This window comes from Eriocheir sinensis, chromosome 3 (genome assembly GCF_024679095.1).
Source record: "Eriocheir sinensis breed Jianghai 21 chromosome 3, ASM2467909v1, whole genome shotgun sequence".
In the NCBI taxonomy this organism is placed as follows: Eukaryota; Metazoa; Arthropoda; class Malacostraca; order Decapoda; family Varunidae; genus Eriocheir; species Eriocheir sinensis.
Genome location: NC_066511.1, coordinates 12915945 through 12937997, shown reverse-complemented (window position 1 = coordinate 12937997; position 22053 = coordinate 12915945). Strand labels below are relative to the sequence as shown.

The following is a 22053-nucleotide window of genomic DNA, read 5'->3' as shown; positions in this document are numbered from 1 at the left end:
AAAAGTACTTCTTCACTTCTGTATGACAAGTTATGTGCTCCCTTGACTCCTCTTTACACTTTTCTGGTACTATTTGTTTTATCCTGTCAAAACTTTCTGATGCAACAAAATTTGTAAAATAAAACATTGGCACAATACTTCAAAAAAGCAAACTTACTTCTTCCCTTCTATTTTATCTTCCATTTTAACGGTGTTTGAATACACGTTAGTAGCACGGGCATCAAACAGAAGTGACTGCACCAAATCCTTGTCACCTGCAAGAAAAATTTTACAACACGTTATTTCTCAATATTTTCCTAATAGCCAAAATATTAAAAATGTTGAAGATGACTACTACAAATCAGACAGGCAGTATAATGCATTTGATATAATCAGTACTAAACTGGATACATATAATGCACCAAAAAAAATAGAGAGGCAAAGTAATACATGAGATTTTAGTAAGATAAATTTCATTCTCAAACAAAGGAAAGAGGTGATGGCAACAAAATCACTGCCCCTGAAACCCAAAGCTTAGTGGACATTCTAGACTTTACTTTTAACTCTGTTTGTGGTATACTCACAAAAATAATTCTCCTTTCTGTCATCGCTTGCCACTGAAGGTTTCCATTGCTGGTCTGAAAGCAGATTAGAGTAGCTATACATATAAGTGAAGTACATTATGCAAAAAATTACAAAATCACCCTTTACAAAAAGTATGTGTAAAGTTCAGGCAAAAAATTATATTCAAGTTATGAAGACACAACTTCTTGAATATGCTGCAGATGATTTTGAAGGAAATAACAAAATACCAATTGAAATGAAAACATTACTGTATGTAGTAAAACAAAACTGTTTTATGATAAAGAATAGAGACAGTAAATTATGGCTTCTAAATGGAATCCGTCCCCTTTACTGTAAAAGGAACAAGTACCAAGGTAGGAGACTGTTGATCACCCACACGATACATGACGGTTAACTGTAGCATGAAAATGTCCAATCAATCTTGATATTTTTTAGTCTACAACTTTTACTGCATAGAAGTTCATGGTACCATTTGGCTGTCATCCAGGTGTAAGTAAAAACAATTTTTATAAGGATGCTATTTTTTCTAATAGAATAGTGTTAATCAAAACTAGAGTTATGGCTAGCATATGTCTGATTTCCAACTAAAACATTGGCAATAAAAAATAGTTTTCTATTGGCAGGACTAAACTCAGACCTCAGCAGTCACCCTTTTCATTCACTGACACCTTGGACATCATTTCCTGATTTACCCAACAGACATGAACAAAATTAATAGGGTAGAAGAAAAGTGCTTACACTGGGCTTGACCCGTGGTGGGCTCAGGCGGTGGGCGGGTACGAGTGGAACGCCACTTCCAGTTGGGTTTTTGTGCACGGGAAAGGAAGTCCTTCATTAGGCCTTCTGGACTCTGATCCTCCTGATGCTGGTCATACTTGTATTCACAGTATACCCTGAGAAATCAAGCAGAAGAAAAAATGCATAATCCACTTTGGTGATTTTTTTTACACACATCACAAAATAATTAGATCCAGCTTCATCATTACTAACTCCATTTCCTGTAGAGGCAAAATGGAAAATCAAAAGCAGACTCAAAAGTAAACAAAATTATTGGGTTCTGGGCCAAAAAATTAAGGAGGAATGTTGGTAAAAATGGGAAGGGGGGAATATGCAGACCAGGTGGAGTGTTCCCAACATATCTATTGTTAATGCTTTTCTGTGTGTTTTACTCTCTCATTCCAAGCAACATGCCACCTGTATTCTCATAAAGTATGAGGAAGGATTGTACACCGGTATCAAATAAGGTGGGATGGAGAATGTTGGGAGACGTCTTTGCCCTACAGAGGAGTAGCAATAGCTGATGATGTTGCTTATCACTCACCAGTCAGGATGGAGAGTCCAGTTGCCAGTCGAGAAGTGAGCCATGGCTAAAACACAAGAAACCATAAGATGAAAACTTAAATTGTAGATATCAATAATTTATATCTACATTAATTATTACAGGGAATATCCATAAAGAAAAGTAAATCACAGTGTGTATTCACCATCAGTTCGCCTAGGATCCTGAATTGCTCGTGACAACTCGATCTGGCCATGCACCTTGTACCTGCCATACCCCTCAGGCACAGCAATACCCAAACTGAAGGGCGTTCCCTTGATCTTCTGTGTATAGTACCTCTGCCTCCTCTGAACCACACGTTTCTGAGGAAGACAATAGTAGACAGACATGCAGTGTGTGAGTATACTCGTTTTACATATACTTTTGTGTTTTCAGTTTTAAGTGATTAAAATGTCAAGTCGATGACTGCACTTATGTAGGTAAATTTTTTCAACATCAGAGACCATCCGAGCTTACCATGTTATCTAGATGGATTTTGACATTCAGCTCTAGTTCCCTTTCCTCCTGGTTCACCAAATCCCGACGGAGCTGCAAGAGGATATAAGTTAGCAGTTGATGGCACTGTCAACTTTCCGTTTCACACATGCACAAGGTGGGGTGGTTAAATCTCAGAAAAAAGAAATGAAAACGTTGTTAAAAGAGAAAATGTTGCCTAGTTAAATGGGCTACACTCCACAACTACACACACTATTACTCAGACCACAACATGAAGAAAAAAGATGGATTGTAGTTATGGGTGAAAGGAATAGTTGGTATTTGCATTCAGAAGGAACAAAGTAGTTGCAGACTGATGAAGAGAGAGTACCAATGGTCAAAGACTAACTATAAATATATGTAGACAAAGGTGGTGACCAAGGCAGGGTTATGCATTATCTGTTATATAATTTTAGCATAAATTTTCTTCATTACATTAGTTCACAAACAATGTAGAATAATTTCATACTTCAAAGGCACACATAGGTATATATAACAGTACTGCAACCAGAAGCTACAAATTTGAAAAAAAACACATTATATACGCTGTCAAATACACAAGTGCAGTAATACCCTTTACCCTTTAAGGCAAAAAGCAGCCTCCTAATACGAAGAGGGAAGCACCAAAGTACCAATTTACAATTCAATGTGACTGCCTTTTGATCTATGTGGGTTGCTTTAGCCCTCAAATACCTTGCTATTATAATCTCTCCCTGCAGTCATCTGTTTCATTCACCGTGGAAAGAAGAGAATTGTTTCATGAAGCTTTAACAGTATTTATTATCCATGAAAAGAACTCACCACTCTTACTCAACAATGGTGAATACTGAAAAATGTCATTTTGAGTTGTCTTTACCTTGCAGCAACTATTAAGTATATCATAATGAGTTTATCAAAATCTGGAAATAAGTAAAATCATTAAAAAAAAATAAAATAAAATAAATCATCAAAATGCCTTGGATCTCAGGATGCCAAAATAGGTACATAGTAAGTGCTAAAACATAGCATGAATAACTAATTCCATATAATCTGAGCTACTTTTTAATTGTTCATATGTGTTTATTCCCTGCATTTGACAAAATCAGAAGCTTAGTTTTGGCATTTGATGGTTAGATGAGTTTTTCATAATATGTGTTACAGGTTGTTTAATATTTCATAATGCATGATCACTTGAATAAGATTGTTATCCATGGAGGAAGAGGAAGAGGAGGAGGAGGAGGGGAGGAAGTTCGGACTTACCTCAAGGAGCTTAGATTTGTTGCCTCGAGGATCAGAATCAAAGTCAGTCAGCTCCACCTCAGCAAAGTCAACACTGTTATAGTTGGGCTTAAGGATGTCTTGAAACTGTTGGAAGTAGGATGAAAAAGTGAAAGCGAGGACTGGTAATGATTATTCAACAACAAAAAAAAAGTTTTATGAAATATAAGCCATTTTCGTTGAAAAGAATAAAAACGAAAACAAAATACATGACTACAAAAAAAAACATATCTAAGTAAATAAAGCCATAAAACAAAAAACAGCAGCAAGGAGCTAAGACAAGGAAGCCTTGCATCACAGGCAAACTGATTTATGTTAATGTGGAAAATCATAATTTATGACTATCTAATAGAAATTACACCCTTTTAATAACGTAGATTAAGTAGATTTAAATGTATATGTAAATTGTGAGCATTAATAAACAAAAAAAGGTCAGTCCCTTTCATTTTGAATTAACAAACTATTGATAATGTACAAAACTACCAGTATTCTTTTGATGGCAGTGCCAATGGAGTCCATTACTGTTTTGATGCATATTGAAAGTAAGTTACTATGGGAATATAATATCACTCTGTTGTAGGAAAATATGAGATCAATCAGTCAATAAGGACATGTGCAGCTGGTGTGCTGAATCACATAACCTGTGACATCATCCCCAAGGGTCGTTTTGAGCAAGTTTCCATGAGGGGCCCACTCCCATCTTAAGTACCTCATGACAGGATCCATCAACTTACTCTAAGCATGAGCTTTGTGAGAGTCCCCTTGGGATTGTCATGATTGTCTTTTAGAAAAACAATTCAGTGAGCAGGGTCAATTTCTGGGTGGCTTGCCACATGCCAATAGAGCTGTATGCAGCTGGCTTTCAAGAACTTTGTAGATAATGATCCTCGATTCAGTCTCAGTGAGTGATTGCCAATTTGAAATGATCCTTCCAGTGATACCCCATGATTCTGTGTAACATCTATTATCAGTTTGTTCAAGTCACTATTCAGCATGCATGTCCCATAGTCATAAAGTAAGACAAGGAGCACAAGTGACTTGAAGATACAAGTCTATGCCATTCTGCACAGGTATGACAATGCCATACACTCGTGCTGAATGAGTCCACAGAAACGTGGGTTAGGGCAATCTGCCATTAGACTTCTTAATGTGATTTGCCATTGCTATGCACTACGTTTTATTTCTCCTTTTTTTTTTAGCTGAAAAAAAAAATATATATATATATATATATATATATATATATATATATATATATATATATATATATATATATATATATATATATATATATATATATATATATATATATATATATATATATATATATATATATATATATATATATATATATATATATATATATATATATATATTACACACACACACAACACACACACACACACACACACACATATATATATATATATATATATATATATATATATATATATATATATATATATATATATATATATATATATATATATATATATATATATATATATATAAAAGTCTGCATTTTTTCTCTAAATTTAGAATCTCTGTTTCATATATCTGACATATTTTACTAAAGTAAGCTGGCAACATGTGCTACAATTAGCAACAATAAAAGTGCTCTCTTGTTAAGTGATTATTCATGCAATGTAATTGTTATTCACATATTTAATTTGTTTATGCTGTCAGTCAATGCATTTCAGTACTTGATGATGACTGCTAGAGGTGTGATAAAGCCACAAACTAAGAACTAGATTATGATGTGCATCAACTGTTTACTTCGTATATTTACATGCAATTAACTTTTCAGGAAAAAGAATCTTGTGAAAAATAAAGTACTAAGTTAGTGAATTTTGAGTAGCTGTAAATACTGACAAATATAAATGACCAGCAAGAGCAGTATTTATCATACTGTGACTGGCATGTGGAAAGGGGAATAGATGAAGATATTCCTCCATCATTAGGAAGGAAGGAGCATGAAGCTCCATTTCAGCAATTAGAGATGATCAGCTGGAACACATACTTTTCTACCACATCCTGAGTCATGCTCAAGTGGCAGCCAAATGCTGGCTTTCTAGACTAAATACTTTGTCATTACCTCCTATATGTAGCATACAGGAGTTATGTTAGTGTTCATGTTATCCTGTCTCCATTTCTACTTTCATTTCATTGACCTTATAAACTTCTTTTCACCTGGATTATTTCTTCTGGGGCTGCTCTCCTGGTCAATACTTTCATTCAACCAATAAAAAAATGGAGGCATACACCAGGAGGCACACTGCCTTGCCATCTAGAATAACAGAAGTAACAGACAATCCCAGAGCGCATCACAATGAGCTGATTCAGATGCCTTCTTGAGATTGACACAAGCTGCAAGCATTCCTAGTCAAAATTCAAGTGGGTGTTCCACCAGAATGCAAAATGCTAGGCCATGGTCAGTTGTCATATTACCAGGATTGAATCATGACTGCTCAAGTCTCTGCAATTTCAGCAGTTGGCTGTGCATACATGTGAGCAATAGATGGGCAAGTACCTTGTCTGGGTCACTGAGCAGTACAACACTGCAGTAGTTGTTACTGTCCTGATAGTCCCATTTTCCTTTCCAGATAGAGATGATCAGCCTCCTCTTTCAGTCAAGAGTAGCCTAAAAGTGATACCATATTGCCATACGGCAGTCAAGACTGAATACAACACATGAAGTATTGCTGCACCTCCAGCTTTGAGCAACTCTGCACTGATATTGCAAGCACCAGCTGCATTTCCATCCTTCAACCTTATAAACAATGATACACAAGGATATAAGGAAACTACAAGAGGCCAGACTGCCTACAAGTGGCAGCTCTTGAGAGTGGATTATTCACCAATTTCCCTCCCCACCAATAAACATATCTAACCTTCATTCAGACTAGTCAATTTGCATGAACTACATATCTGCTCAGTTTGTTCCACTCATCCGCTACGTGAACTAGCTTCTGAACCAGAATATATCAAATTTATACACATTAATGCATCTTTGGACATGTTTTTAATAATGTATTTCATCTACATCATCCAGCTCAATCCCCTTGGTCCTTTGGAAAACTCAACAAAATCATCAAGCCGTCTACGTCTTTCTAAAGAATGTCGGATAGACTTTTTAGTTTTTCTCTGTATGAGAAGTTTTAAAGTCCTTGAATCTCTGTGATTATTTGAGGGAATCAATATTCTCTCTGCAGTTAGGGCACCAAACCTGAACAGCATAATCTAGGTAAGGCCTAACCAGTGGCACCAACATTTTAAGAATAATTTCAGGTTCCTTTTTGCAATAATTATTCTCTATATCTTTTCATATATTTACCTTAAAAAATCTTTACATATTCATGTACTTATATATATATATATATATATATATATATATATATATATATATATATATATATATATATATATATATATATATATATATATATATATATATATATATATATACAGTGTTTATATATATATATATATATATATATTTTTTTTTTTAATAATTTCCCACTCTTATTATTGGAAACTCCTTTCTTCTCTAGGCTTAGTCTCTTAGATCTTCAACTTTGAGACACCTGTCACTTGAACAGTCCTTTGTGAGTCTCATTGAGGGTGGCTACTCGGCAGTCATCACTGAAGAAGCAACAGCACATGACAATGGAGATGAATCAAAGTTCTTTAGCTCATCAGAGCCTTCCCTCAGCTCTGTTATATCTTTCTCCATCCTATAAAATATTTCTAAGCATCCCTTCAACCAAACCTTTTCTTTATCAGACTCCAGACTACATTTTTCTTTACAGTGAAGTAGCTAGTTACATAGACAATGTATTTCTCTTGTTCTATAGCTCACTAAGACTCCATATTCTGCTGTGATGCCAAGAAGTCCATTATTTTTTCTACTGAGCTATATCTTCCATCACTAGTTCCTGGGACAAGCAAGGGTCTCTCCGGAGTACTCCCTTTCAATGCTAATAATCTTATCACTTTAAACCTTTCACTCATGGAAAAGTCTACTTTGTTTATTTTTTGGAGACAGGAGAATCATTCACAAAAGCAGTCCTGCACACTTTTGCACCAGGTAAGTGACTACAGGCAGAGCAGCTACGTACACACTTCAGCCGATCAGTGGTGTGTATGTGTGTGTGTGTGTGTGTGTGTGTGTAATTCACCACGGCCTGATCACGAGTCGGACTCGCTTTCGCCAGCAGGTACCCTCCCAACATGAGCAAGTGTATGCTCATTATCGTCGATCTCTGAGTACTGCCAGGACCTCACACACCACACACCCCTTCCCCCTTGCTCAAGGGAGGACAGTAACCACTCCTACTCAATGGAAAGAATCCGGCCTGAGCAGGGCTCGAACCGCCGCCTGTTTGACCGTGAAGCCTGGCAGCGCGGTGCTCTTGCCAATTGAGCCACCGGAGCTTTTGTGCGTGTAATTCACCTCTTGGTCTGTTGCGGGTCTCTCTCGAGACAGCCAGCTGTTCCCCTACGGAAGAGCACAGAGCTCATAGTACCGATCTTCGGGTAGGACTGAGACCGCTCACACACAACACACCGCGACAACGAGGTCACAACTCCTTGCCTGATGTCGCGTACCTACTCACTGCTAGGTGAACAGGGGCTACACGTGAAAGAAGATAAACCCAAATTATCTTCACCCGGCCCGGGAATCGAACCCCGGTTCTTCTGGTTGTGAGGCAGACGCTCTATCCACTGAGCTACCGGGCCTTGTGCCGTGTGTGTGTGTGTGTGTGTGTGTGTGTGTGTGTGTGTGTGTGTGTGTGAATATGTGTGTGTGTATACATCTGTGTGAATGCGTGATTAAAAATGCCTCACTCCATGCAGAGCACCACCAAGTTTGAAATGGTACTGCTTAAATTTGTTCTTTTGTACAAATATATATATATATATATATATATATATATATATATATATATATATATATATATATATATATATATATATATATATATATATATATATATATATATTTACAAAACTAAAGAAAGATCAGTAATAACATGTGAAAATCTCATCAATAATTGCTTGGTGGTGCTTCTTCTTGTGTCGACAGGGCTCCAAGGCCTTTAATTGCTAACAAGCAAGTGTCTGAACCCTGAGCAAGGTTTACAAGGTGCCCTGTCTCCACAAGGTGACAATGTGATGTGCTACCCATGTACTTCTAGCTCACGATTTCCTCTGTACCTCAGCATTTGATTCTTGGTGCTAGGGGAGAGAGAAACATAGAAAGAAAAGAGTAGCAGGAGGATATGAATACATGACAACCATATAAGCATTAAGTATCACTTTCCACACCTAAAAGGTTTGGGAATCTAAACAAACAAAAATAACTGCCATCAAAATTTCAGGGTTCTAACATACAGCATGAAGTAAAGGACCACTCACTTATTGCTATCTCCTTAAGTTTGAAATACCTATTTAGTTAACTAAGTATTCTACCTTTATATATAGTATATCTATAACATATCAATATTCTGTTTGATACAATATAATTAAGGGTAATTTTTAGCAGCGTTTCATTTCTTTATTCATATTTGCTAAGCATGGAAGGGGTCCAGATTTAAAATGTCACAAGAAAAAAAAGTTCCCAACAAAATAAGCGACAGCTTCCAGTCTAAATTACAAGAGCAGCGGATTCTACATTAACCCTTTGAATCATGTGAATATGTATTATCTCTTCTGATCACTGCAGAGTGGAGTATTCACATTATTCATTTGGTTTGGCTGCATAGCTGGTTTTGATTTATTCTTCCTCTTGGCTAATTATTTAATGCATTCCTGGCCCTCTTCTGACCTCCCTCTGTAAGTACCTTCAACAACCATAGTGAGTACATAAAGTTTCATGAGAAATGAATAATGCACTCACAGGTGTAGAGTGACTCCTCAAGCTTGTGACAAAGAAGCAAATTTAGATTAATTTATTGAACCAAAGACTAAAAGCTTATGGTGAAGCTCTTGAGTGTAGAACTTCAAACATTTAGGTGCCACATTTGGAAAGAAAGGTAAATGATATGGTGAGGAAGAAACCTAAATAGTGCAAAGAAAGGAAATTACAGGTGCTATGACAGGTTGATAAATTGAGGAAACTTAGGGATGGATGCACTGATCTTGCAACATGTATTTATGTGAACATAAAGGTGTAATGAATAGGAAAGGTAAAGGATGCAAAAAATATTACTGATAAGCATGTTTTGAAACATCTGTGTAAAACATATAATTGACAGAATGAAGAATGAAATAAATGTGATGTATGAAATGCAAAATGCAAACAATAAGTGAATAGATGAGTGTGTGCTGAAATGCAGAGGCACTGAATAATGTTCTCTGCTTATCAACTCAGTATCAGACTTTTCTAATTGTTTTCCTCTTACCACTTGCTTGATTTCTCATGTAATCATTAAGAAGGCTTGGAATTCATTATACCCCAAACTGAGTGATAAGATGAGGGCTTACTACACTTACAGTTACTTGAAAACCTTTGTATCAAATTACTCAGGAATGCTCTTTGTTTGGATTATTGTTTTCTTTTGGGAGTAAGCACAGTTTTCCCTGACCAAGGATAATATAACACAAGAAAAAGGTCCAAGAGGTACACAGGGAGTGCCAACAAATACTACTGAGCATTCCCTTTATATTATAGATATACTATGTGGGAACAAGGAATATAGTCCATCCCATACTTTGCATTAATAAGATTGGCATACTGCCTCACAAAGAACAAACCACTGAAAAGCGTGTATGAAGGATATACAGTGGACAGCTCAACTGGTACGGACATTTCCCCCTCTTCATTTTTCATAACATTTCGCCTTCCTTTTACAGTTATATTAAATTTTGTTTAACCAGCCATGCATCATCAGAGTGATCATGATTGGCAAGGCACTCAACTTCTCTTTACACACCAAAATCATCTGTTTTTGGTAGAGGAGCAAATAAGGTGACTACTGGCTGTGGGTTAGACCCATTACAGCCTGTAAGTCATGCTCCTGCTTCACATAGCTTTGCTTTGTTAGACATTAAAAAAAAGAAGTAAAGTTTGCAGCAATCACGTACATTTATAGGATGCTATTTAATATTTTTCGGTGGTTAAAAAAATAAAAAAATAAAAAACATATCCGCAAAGTACAAGATTGGGCTGTATTCACGATAACCACAGCATCTTAGAAATACTTCCCTAACCTTATTCTTCAAATTGAACTATGCACTATATTTTTTGGGAATTTCCTTTATGTTGTAGGTCATAACATAAAACCAAAACCTGAAATCATAATTCAGTAATACTAAAATCAGGGTTTTATTGACACTCTTAGGTCAAATTCTCCTTTCTATGCAGTTGTTGTTCCTAACCCAAGCTGGAGTGGATGGATTTTTATGATGATGCTACCAAAGTAACAATCAATTTTTCATCAACAGAGCACTGGGTCCAGGTACAACTGCAAGCAAGCCCTAAAATGTTGATTATCAAACTGACAAATATTTATCTAACAATGAAAGTATCTATAACCTATGGAAAATTTGCTTATTCTTATCCTGTAGTAAGACTATCTAACTAAATATATTTGATAAGCAGTCAAAATATTCAGAATAATTTCTTCTTATTCGTTGTCAAGACATGAATCCATATATTCCTTTATGTTTCAGTCAAGACAAGGAAAATATATTTAAGTTCCAAGGGACTCACCACTGGCCTCAGGTCTGGATGATACAGCACATATCCATTAGAGTTGACCATGAAGGAGTAACCATTGACTCCAAGCTGTAGGAAGATTTAAGTAGTAAAAGAATCACAAAGTGCCCATGTGTTGGTTATTACAAAGAACATATCAAGGAAGAATTACATGAAAACTAAAATAAGAAAATATCAAGGAAGAATTAGCTACATGAAAACCAAAATATGTATCTACCTTGTAAGGGGGCACCAATTTTTCAATTTCCCGTATAGGGACATCTGTTCCCGCCACGCCAAGCAGGTTGGCAGTCTTCATCTGCAAAGAAGGAGATGCTAGGGATGTTTTGAACATGTTAAGACAGAATGGTGAACAGGGACTCACTTGCTGAGAAGATACACTTTGTCCAGGAGCAAATTTTTTGAAGTGTTTATGTACGTACATGCAGAGGAAAATAATTTGAGTCTCAGTGCAACTTACTGTCCCTGAGGAAGAAATTCATAGTGTTTGTTTACGATGCTCCTTAGGGTGCCAAATGTCACCTGTTGTACAATTAAGTTGAGGACGAGAAACGGCAGAGGTGTTAATATAATATATCCATCACCAGGAAGGAGAGGAATATTAAAAAAATAAATAAATAGCAAATCAATGAACAAAATAAACATTTGGAAAGGGTTGCAAAAAAGCCAAAACTGCATGATAATGTATGGCGGATGATCTTGTCACTGCAATCTGTGAACAGATTCTGGTGTTCTACATATAAAGGATGGCCTAACACAACAGGTAAAAAAATGTGCATGTGTAAGCACTAAAAACTCTACTTCCCAAGACTTTTGCATCACACACAAAAATGTCTGCAAAATCTAAGCAAGAAATCCTCTCTGTTGGATCAAATTGGGTAACTTGAAACGTCGTTTAAAATAATAACGAAATTAAAAGAAATGAAAACCTATTATGGACGACAGTCACAAGAGAAAGGGTGACAGGCTTGCCTATGAGCGAGCTTGAGCCAGAAAGGCTTGGCACCATGACTTGCTCTTCCTCGCTCATTGGTTTGCTTATAGATATTGAACAGACCAGTGACACATATTACTGACCACTGATACTCTACTTGACCAAAATCTCAGCAACTTGAATCAGCACTGCCTCATCATGGGGAGTAACTACATTACTGAATCCACAACACCAGCTAGGCGTGAAGCATCTAGGAGATCAAAAATATTTCTAATGATCTACATCTGACAATGCCTGAGTGTGTCAGCTAGTAGGTAGAAGCTAAGGAAAGTCTAGTGGCTGGTGTTTGGGGAACCAACCAGCCTACTCTAGTAACCTGAAGGTCACTCTATTATAAACTGCTTACACTGTTCAATCCCATAGGAACTCTGCATTCAGATTCCTCACTCCAAAAGTTGAAAAACAGCGCCAATCTTGTCAGCAAATTTCACTTTTGCTATGCAACTTCTAGCAGGCTACTTTTTCCTTGCAAATTTCTAGAGATTTCTAATGGTTGCATTTTACAGAATACTCTATTTTATTCTAGAAACAGACATATCAGTACCTCTCTCTTCCTTAACACCCAAACGGACTCATTGACCAATACTCTCTCGGTGATGTTCTGCAGTGTTGGAAATAAAAGGTTTGGAAATTAGACCATTTAGGAGTGATTGCATTATGTGCCTGAAAACATCTGAGAATTAAACTGGGTAAAAGAGTGAAGACCAAGGGAAGGAGGAGGAGGAGGAGGAGGAGGAGGAGGAGGAGGAGGAGGAGGAGAGGAGGAGGAAAGGAGGAGGAGAGGAGGAGGAGGAGGAGGAAGAGGAGGAGGAAGGAAATGCTGCTGTTGCAGCCAAAATAATCCTTAAAATGTGTATGATAACATATGGTTAAGAAGCAGGGGAACTGCAGCATAAATAATAAACTTAACAAAACAGACATAAAAAGATCACATATGGCCTTGAGGGAGTGGAAAAGGATCAGGACGGCGGGTACCTCCCTGACGATTCTCTGGGGACAACTTGGCTCCTGATGGTATGGCAGAGGGACAGTATGGAAAAGAAGTATCTATAGCACTGAAGTTACATATGCACAAGAGAAATACAATGCAGAAAAGGTGCACTTATGCATGTATACGCAATTAAGGAATTTAATATGAATCAAAGTTTAGCATCATAAGGTGAAAATAAATGTTTAAAGAATGACATGCACAAAATGGTTTAAGGTTGCAGAGTCTCATTCAGCAGCAGGTTAAGGGCAGGGGTCTGAGAGGCCAAGATTGCCCTGCCAGGCTATCACATGACATTCATGCTGGGAAAAAGGGAAGAACAAACCAGCAGAAGTGACACAAGCCAAGCTTTTGTGATACTGCCCATAGTTCATCAAATGTGCTTAGATTATATACTTTTATATAAAATTACCATACCCAGCAATATTCATTATTAGCTATAACTTTTGAAATATCACAAGTGGTAATGTACACTTAATGTTTAATCTGCTGCAGTTTCCAGAGTCACAGTTATATTCACAGTTTGTACAAATATGGCAGTAGGGTCTGCTGTAATAAAGAGGTTGGGCACTTACCGAAGTCTTTTTCCGGTCAAACACTGGCACAGCCACTGAGGTCATGAGGCGATAACCCTCCTTCAGGCCCGGAGCTCCCCTGCGACCCTGTAGGAAAAAGAGAGTGAACCACCACACTGAGGCTCCACATCAAAGTAACAGTTTACAAATGACTAATTCAGTGATATCTTTACATGTCAAAGTTTAACCTTAATATGATATATAGGAAAAATTTGGACCTTGTGCTTTTAATACAAATCAGTGAAAAGTTAAAGTCATAAGTATCAATCTCCATGAAATTTCTGAATTAGTGTGTTGTGTCAGATGAAACATAACAAAGTATACAGCAGGAGATAAAAATTAGTCAACAAAATGGCATCAATTACTACATGTAGTCAGCACTGTGATACAATCTTGTTAAGTTAGCAATGCGTACAATACTTTTGCAAGGTGGGAGAACAATTCCTGTGAAAAGTTACCATACATTTTCTACCAGTACTGCAGCTCATTAAATGTTTATGCATGTCAGGAGCACCGCACACCTCTACTTATCAGCATTGGGGGAGTTGAAGCCATCAACCTGGACATACCATCCTGACATCCTCAAGCCACTCTTCAATTTTTTTCTGTTCTCTTAATATACGCCTGTGCCATTTCCAAAGGTCATAATCATGTATCTTATTAGGAATAAGGACTAGCACATCTCTCTTCATCCGTTGATTTTTCTTTCTCAACATAGATTCAATTTCATTTCTTATTTTTTCTCGGACTTCTGGTTTAAGCGTGAAGTTCTGAGCGTTCCTCCTCATGCGTTGGCGCTACAGTCGTGAGGTGGTGACGGTGAAGATGGTGGAGGTGAAGGTGGGGCATAAATTGCAAGGCATGCAAAAATAAAAAGTATGAGTAACAAACTTAAGGAAAATAGTGTATTACATAAGAAAATAAACTGCAGAAATATGAATGCTTTAAAAATATTCATGCATAAAAGATAAAAAATACAAAAAAGTTATATAAAATAATCATGTAATAAAAAATAACCCTTCTGTGTCATGTAACAAATAAACAAACAAAAAGAAACAAAGGGAAAAACATTAGAAAAATATTTAGAAAAGAGTGAAAAAGGAAGGAGGAGTGGGATTCACATGGTGAGCTTTTGTGTTCGTGATGAGCTGTGGCTGAGCTGAGGTACGTCCGCCGTCTCACAACCAAAGCTCCTGCATGGCATCCACACCACATGAATGGCTCTCATAAAATTAACATGACTCACATCGTAACTGCAAGCTGTAGGCCACTATAATGCCGTCATAAGTTCAAGAGATCAAGCACATTTCCCATAGCAAAAAAATAGCTTTTATAAAGATCCCATGTTTCACTACACCTTGTACAATGCAGTCTCCATTATATGATTATCTTTATCAAGCAGCTCAGTCTTCACTCTCTTAGTCCTGTCAATTTGACTTTAACTAATAAAAAAAAAATATATATATATATATATATATATATATATATATATATATATATATATATATATATATATATATATATATATATATATATTTTTTTTTCTTTTTTCTGGAGACTGGGGAGGGACATGAAAAATGGACGGCGGACAACCCTGCACAGGGGTTGGCGAGGCTACTTGTTTACATCAATTACATGATTGTGTGCCCAGGGCATCCTCAGCAGACTTACAATCATTATGGTCCATTTTTGCTTACTGTACTTTTGACGGTAGTCTGTCTAAAAAGGTAAAGAAATCCAATATTTACAAAGATAAAGATAATATAGTCTATTAAAGTATTCATATAAATCAAATGACAAAAGTTGTATAAAATGAGGAGTAAGCCTTTTAAAATTAACATAATCAATAAATATCGTAGGCAAAAGAGATCATTAGAAAATTATATCAACACTTTGAACATATGAGAAATTAAAATTCTTTGATAAGTGAGATATGAGAGACATATAAAATATAATATTCTATTCCTGAAAAATCAATGTGTGTGTGTGTGTGTGTGTGTGTGTGTGTAACACTATGATATATGCATTAGGTATTGTGTCTCTTCAAAACACAATCTGAGCATTCCAAAATTAGTATTTTTAGTGTAAGGGAAATAGTGCTGAAAAGTCAATATCATAAATATTGTAGCATGTATTGAATTATGTATATAGGTGTATGGCATAATATGTGGTAAGAAGCAAATCAGAGAGAAGTTAAATAAGAAACCAAAACACATGGTACACAATGTTGCATAAAATGAGTCCAATATAAACTGGAAAAAGCAACAAACCAAACATGTTTCCAGTTCCTCCCTGACCTAAAACTGTGCATCAAGATAAATACTAACCCTCATCTCCCGCTCCTTGGCAGCCTTCAAGCGGGCGATACTTCTGCTACTGAGGCCAAATTGTCCATATTTAAGGAAAGTTTCCACCTGAAACTTATCCTGAAGGACATAATGGTTAGGGAGCGAGTCGCCATCCTTTACGAGTTTCTGAAGCTTTCTGTAGTTGTTGGTGCGGTCCATCTGACGCTTTCTCTCACGAACCTCCCAGAGCCACTCAATTTGCTTGGGATCCTGAGTTTTCAATGTATTTGTGTTTTATGCATATATATACGTGTATATATATATATATATATATATATATATATATATATATATATATATATATATATATATATATATATATATATATATATATACACACATAATTGTACACAAGTGTGTGTGTGTGTGTGTGTGTGTGTGTGTGTGTGTGTGTGCACAAGTGCGTAAAGTTTTTTTTTCAATTTCGACAAATAAAAATATCATAGGTGATAGTAATGATATTAATATTAATAATAATATCATCATTATTATCATATTAGATCATTATTATCATTATTATTATTGTTGATGTTAATAGGCAAGAAGGTGAGTCAAGGTGAGTCCAGGAGAGTCCCGGTGAGGTATCCAGACGGCAGGCGGGTTAGTGGTCAACACAGATGCAGATGCAGCCACATGGAAGAGAGAGAGAGAGAGAGACCAATGATTAATCTTCTTTGTCCTTGTGTAACATATGTTGAATATCTGATACTGAACATTTTGACACTAGTGGCACAGATGTTGAATGTGTCACAGCAATATGTAGATAATGATCATTGGCTAAAACAAACCACTACCAAGACCAAGTTAGTATCTAAAGGCCCTACAACTACCAAATAGTTATAAAATACAATATGTCTTAGAAGCATAACATACCTTTAAACATATCAATTGCACTTCATAACGTTATAGACCAAGATATAGAAATTCACACAGGTGACTCAACAAGTGGTATTAGCTACTAACACCTTGAGACACCATGCTAAATTATCATACTGTATGACACAAACTGTCTGCATAAACAGCTCCTGGCAGGTCCTAAACCAGTCTGAATACTGATCATTATCCTTTCAGTTTGAGGGAACAAGACAAAACAAAAGACATGTTTTCTCTGAAACTTTCCAAAGCTCTACCTCCTGCTGAATCAAGTAAACAGATTCAGATACAAGTGAAAAGCTGAACCATTTGCCTATTAATTGAAACCTCCTTTTCATGATAACGTTTACTAAGTACACCTCTAGGTTCAAATGACCGAGATCTCAGCCCGCCAGTGCTGTTCATCTTCTGTGTTAGCAAATTGTTAGTGTCACTCGTGTATTTACTACCTACTGGGAAGGCTTTCTCAGGTCTAGACGCTATCTTTATCTCTGCCAAAACATCCGCCGGTGTCTACGGGGAAGAGACAGTGTAGTGAGATGAGAGGTCAAAGGATGTAATGCACAAAAACTCCTCAGTTGGGCCATGAGCAAAGAGGAGGTGAATGGTATATAACTCCACCAAAAGCTGTCCACATACATACAATCTGTGGAATTTAACAACCCCTTCCACTACATGTATAGCTTTCATTTTCTAATCCATTATTCATATGTGAATATATATATATATATATATATATATATATATATATATATATATATATATATATATATATATATATATATATATATATATATATATATATATTACTGTCTCCAGGATTGCGAGTTTCAAGTTTGCGATTCACCGAGTTTGCGATAGGGACCCCAAAAATTTGATCTTTATTGAAAACTGAAATTGCAATATGACCCCAAAGGAAAAGGAAAAGGCTGTTAAACCGTTTTTTTTTCACATCTTGTTGTGGTCCTTGACTCCCATTCTCGCTCTAACCCACCCCCTGGGCATTTCCATTGGCTACGGGAAGCATGGTGAGTGGTGTCCAGGCAGCCAGGCGCATATGTGTGAGCAGCCCCAACCGCACGCTGGGCCCCAGCAGCTGATGGGCGGCTGATGATGGCGATGATGATGATGAGTGTCGGCGGCATGGCCCTCGCATTGGCGCCACCCAAACGGCATTTTCACTGGGGCCCGCGTGTGTGTGGTTGTGCCCATTGTGGGCCCAGGCTCCTCAATTTGACAATTCTCACTTTCCACATATTGCACGGGACCCCTTTCCTTTCTTCCATCTCTTATTTTTCAAAAAGAAGAGATGGAAGAAAAGAAAGGGGTCCCGTGCAACATGTGGAAAATAAGAATTGGCAAATTGAGAAGCCCAAACCCACAACAAACACAGCCACTCAAACACGGGCCCCGACAAAAACACCGTTCAAACGGCGCCGATGCAAAGCCCACGCAGCCAACACTCATCATCACCATCACCACCATCAGCCGCCCGTCAGCTGTTCGGGCCCAGCGCGCGACCGGGGCTGTCTGCACACATGCGCTTGGCCATCCGGATGGGTGGCCAAGCACAAGATGTCGACGGTTTTCAATTTTCCCCATAAGAATAATGGTTCAAAGTTTGCGATTTCAATGTATGCGACCCATATATATATATATATATATATATATATATATATATATATATATATATATATATATATATATATATATATATATATATATATATATATATATATATATATATATATATATATATATATATATATATATATATATATATATATATATATATATATATATATATTCACATACAAACATGTAAGTTTGCAGCACACATTTACAGTTTATATTCAATATTTTCCTGCAAACTTGGATGGAGAATATTATACATACTTCTGATGTGGTTTATAAATGCATTTCATAGGAATTGTATGTGCATGCCATTTCTTAACCAGGTCATTCAATGGCAAATGTAAGGCTCCTGAGTAAGGGAAAGCCTGAGGATCCAAAGTACTTGTGCACCTATGTCATTTTGCTATAGTTTATATTTTCAGAACTTACTGAATCAAAATTTACTCAATTGATTAATACTGTATATATATACTGCAACACATCTAAATACTCCAAAGAGTATACAAAATATCACTCATAAAACCTACAACTAAAGAGCCCCTGAAGAAATTCAGTAGATTCCTCTGGTCATGACTGAGGAGTGGAAACATTGCCTGCCTGAGGGTCTAACAAAGCTGTGGAGGGAAGCAACAAGTCAGGAAGTAGGAAGGCTGCAGAGTACAAAACAACAACAAGAGGCTCTCACTCATTTATGGTCACACACTTGGAGGCTAGGTGAGACACATCCTGTCTGACTTTTTTCTTTTATGATTAGAAAACCATTTTTTACTATGACTTACTGATTAAAAAGACTCATTCAGTTTCTCATGAGCCTTACTGATATATATATATATATATATATATATATATATATATATATATATATATATATATCTATATGTGTGTGTGTGTGTATGTGTATGTACATTTATGTATGAATGCATGTATGTGTGTGCATATATATATATATATATATATATATATATATATATATATATATATATATATATATATATATATATATATATATACACACAGTCAAACCTCACCATTTGCACACATATGTGCGGTCTGAAGGTGCGCAAATGGCGAATGCGCAAATGGCGAACTTAATAACCTATGGGCAAAAATACATATGGGCGGTCATGACCCCCCAAAAAAACCTACCAGCAAAAAAAAAAAAAAAAAAAAAAAAGTGGTCTGCTGGCAGGAAACACGTTAAATTAATAATTAACTGTACAACAGATTAATGGAGAAGTATGATGGTGGTGCAAAGGTGAGGCAAGAAACATTGAATAATCACTGTCACCACGTGACAAGGGGGTGCATTTGAGAGAGCGACTCGGGCTGCCCGGACCGCTCCGGGTGCTTCAAACGCGTGATGCCGCAGTACGAGTTGCCAACTAGGACAGCCCGTTGCAGCCCGGTTTGGAGAGGTGGAGCGCCTCCATGCTGTGTTGACATCATCAGCAAATATGGCGGCCCAAACAAACACATATAAGTACTTCCATTGCATTTCACCTCTCTGTGCTACCATAACTACTGCAGCTTCCTTTTCATCCTCTATTGCAAGGAGCTCGTCAGCCAGAACAGCTAGTGATGCATGTTGAAACATCGTCAGGAAGATCAGCGGACGCCATTTTGCTGCCAGAACAGCTAGTAAACATCGTTAGGAAGATCAGAGGACCCAATTTTACTGCCAGTGAGTCGCTGCTACCATGGCAACGACGAGGCTTAACTCAGAGGCGCACAAAAGCGTTAGATAGAGGGGTCCAGGTGGTCTGGGTGCCCGGTGCATTTGAGAGAGCGACTCGGGCCGCCCCGGGCGCCCAGACCACCCGGACCCCTCTATCAAACGCTTTTGTGCGCCTCTCAGTTAAGCCTCGTCGTTGCCATGGTAACGGCGTCTCACTGGCAGCAAAATGGTGTCCGCTGATCTTTCTGACGTCGTTTACTAGCTGTTCTGGCAGCAAAATGGCGTCCGCTAATCTTCCTGACAACGTTTCAACATGCATCACTAGCTGTTCTGGCTGACAAGCTCCTTGCAACAGAGGCTGAAAAAGAAGCTGCAGTGGCTATGGTGGCACAGAGAGGTGAAATGCAATGGAAGCACTTATATGTGTTTGTTTGGGCCGCCATATTTGCTGATGACATCATCACATCACGGAGGCGCTCCACCTATCCAAACCGGGCTGCAGCGGGCAGTCCGAGTTGGTAACTCGTGCTGCAGCGTCACGCGTTTGAGAGCACCTGGAGCGGTCCGGGCGGCCCGAGTCGCTCTCTCAAACGCACCCCAGTCACCACCATCACCTTCGTCACCACCACCACCTTCATCACCACCACCAACTTCATCACTACCATGGACATATTTACCAATACTACGTAGAAATTAAAATTTACACGGGAGACGGCACTAGGGGGAACCGACCCTTAGTTAATGGTGGGGGGGCGAGGTGCACAAATGACAAGACCACCTGCGGAAATGGTGGGACGATGGTCGCAAATTAAGGCCGCGCAAATGGTGAGTGCGCAAATGGTGAGGTTTGGATGAGAATGGAAAGATGCTGAAAGACGGGGAAGCTGTGAAAGAGATGGAGATAATATTTCAAAAACTTAATGAATTTTGAGGATGGATGTCCAGCAGCTGTAACAGCAGCAGTTTTCAGTAGAGGTAGAGGAGGAGTATATGAAGAGAGAAGTATAACATATGAAGAAGTAAATCAAGCAATAAAAAGATAAAAAAATGGAAAAGCAGGAAAGTGATGGTTTGTGAGCGAAGTAGAACTGAGGTAGTAGATTTTGTATGCCCATATAGAGTGAGAATTGAATGTGAAAAGGAATGCAAAATAATTTTGAATGGTGAAGAAATGGAGGGGGTCAATGAGTTTAAGTACCTTGGATCAGTTATGTGTAAGCATCGTGATATGGAGGAAGAGATAAGAGAAAGGGCATTGCAAGGAAGAAGGGTGGTGGGGTCTCTGCGACGAATCATGAATGGCAGAAGTGTGAGCATGGAGGTAAAGAGGGATTTGAGGAATACAATAATAGTACCAACCCTCACATCATATGCAAGTGAAACATGGGCCTGGAATGAAAGTGGAAATGAGTCATTTGAGGAGTGCTTGTGGTGTGAGTAGAATGGATGGAATGAGTAATGAAAGTGTGTACGAGCATTTTGGAATGTGTCACGGGGGTTAAGGGAAGAAGTGTGGAGTGGTGGAAGAAGTGAAGTGACAGACTTTAAAGTGGTTTGGCCACATAGAGCGAATGGAGGAGAGTAAGATGACCAGAAGGGTGTATGTGAGTGAGA

At 37.6% G+C, this 22053-nt stretch overlaps 1 protein-coding gene across 19 annotated transcripts in view; it reads right to left on the bottom strand.

The window, feature by feature from the left end:
* The window catches only part of LOC127005223 (voltage-dependent calcium channel subunit alpha-2/delta-3-like), a 223061-nt gene that overhangs the window by 46734 nt on the left and 154274 nt on the right, over positions 1 to 22053 (bottom strand). For 10 of the 19 annotated variants that reach the window (XM_050874057.1, XM_050873955.1, XM_050874027.1 and 7 more), the window contains 14 exons: positions 16236 to 16466; positions 14478 to 14705; positions 13909 to 13995; positions 12890 to 12946; positions 11569 to 11649; positions 11346 to 11420; positions 8849 to 8869; positions 3617 to 3721; positions 2360 to 2431; positions 2049 to 2205; positions 1886 to 1931; positions 1303 to 1457; positions 564 to 617; positions 158 to 254 (listed from right to left, as the gene is read on the bottom strand). In XM_050874057.1, the coding sequence (XP_050730014.1) occupies positions 158 to 254; positions 564 to 617; positions 1303 to 1457; positions 1886 to 1931; positions 2049 to 2205; positions 2360 to 2431; positions 3617 to 3721; positions 8849 to 8869; positions 11346 to 11420; positions 11569 to 11649; positions 12890 to 12946; positions 13909 to 13995; positions 14478 to 14705; positions 16236 to 16466 (1466 nt within the window). Of the gene's footprint in view, positions 1 to 157; positions 255 to 563; positions 618 to 1302; positions 1458 to 1885; positions 1932 to 2048; positions 2206 to 2359; positions 2432 to 3616; positions 3722 to 8848; positions 8870 to 11345; positions 11421 to 11568; positions 11650 to 12889; positions 12947 to 13908; positions 13996 to 14477; positions 14706 to 16235; positions 16467 to 17582; positions 17643 to 22053 lie in introns of all 19 variants that reach the window. The other 9 variants (XM_050873979.1, XM_050874010.1, XM_050874047.1 and 6 more) reach the window with 9 other exon arrangements.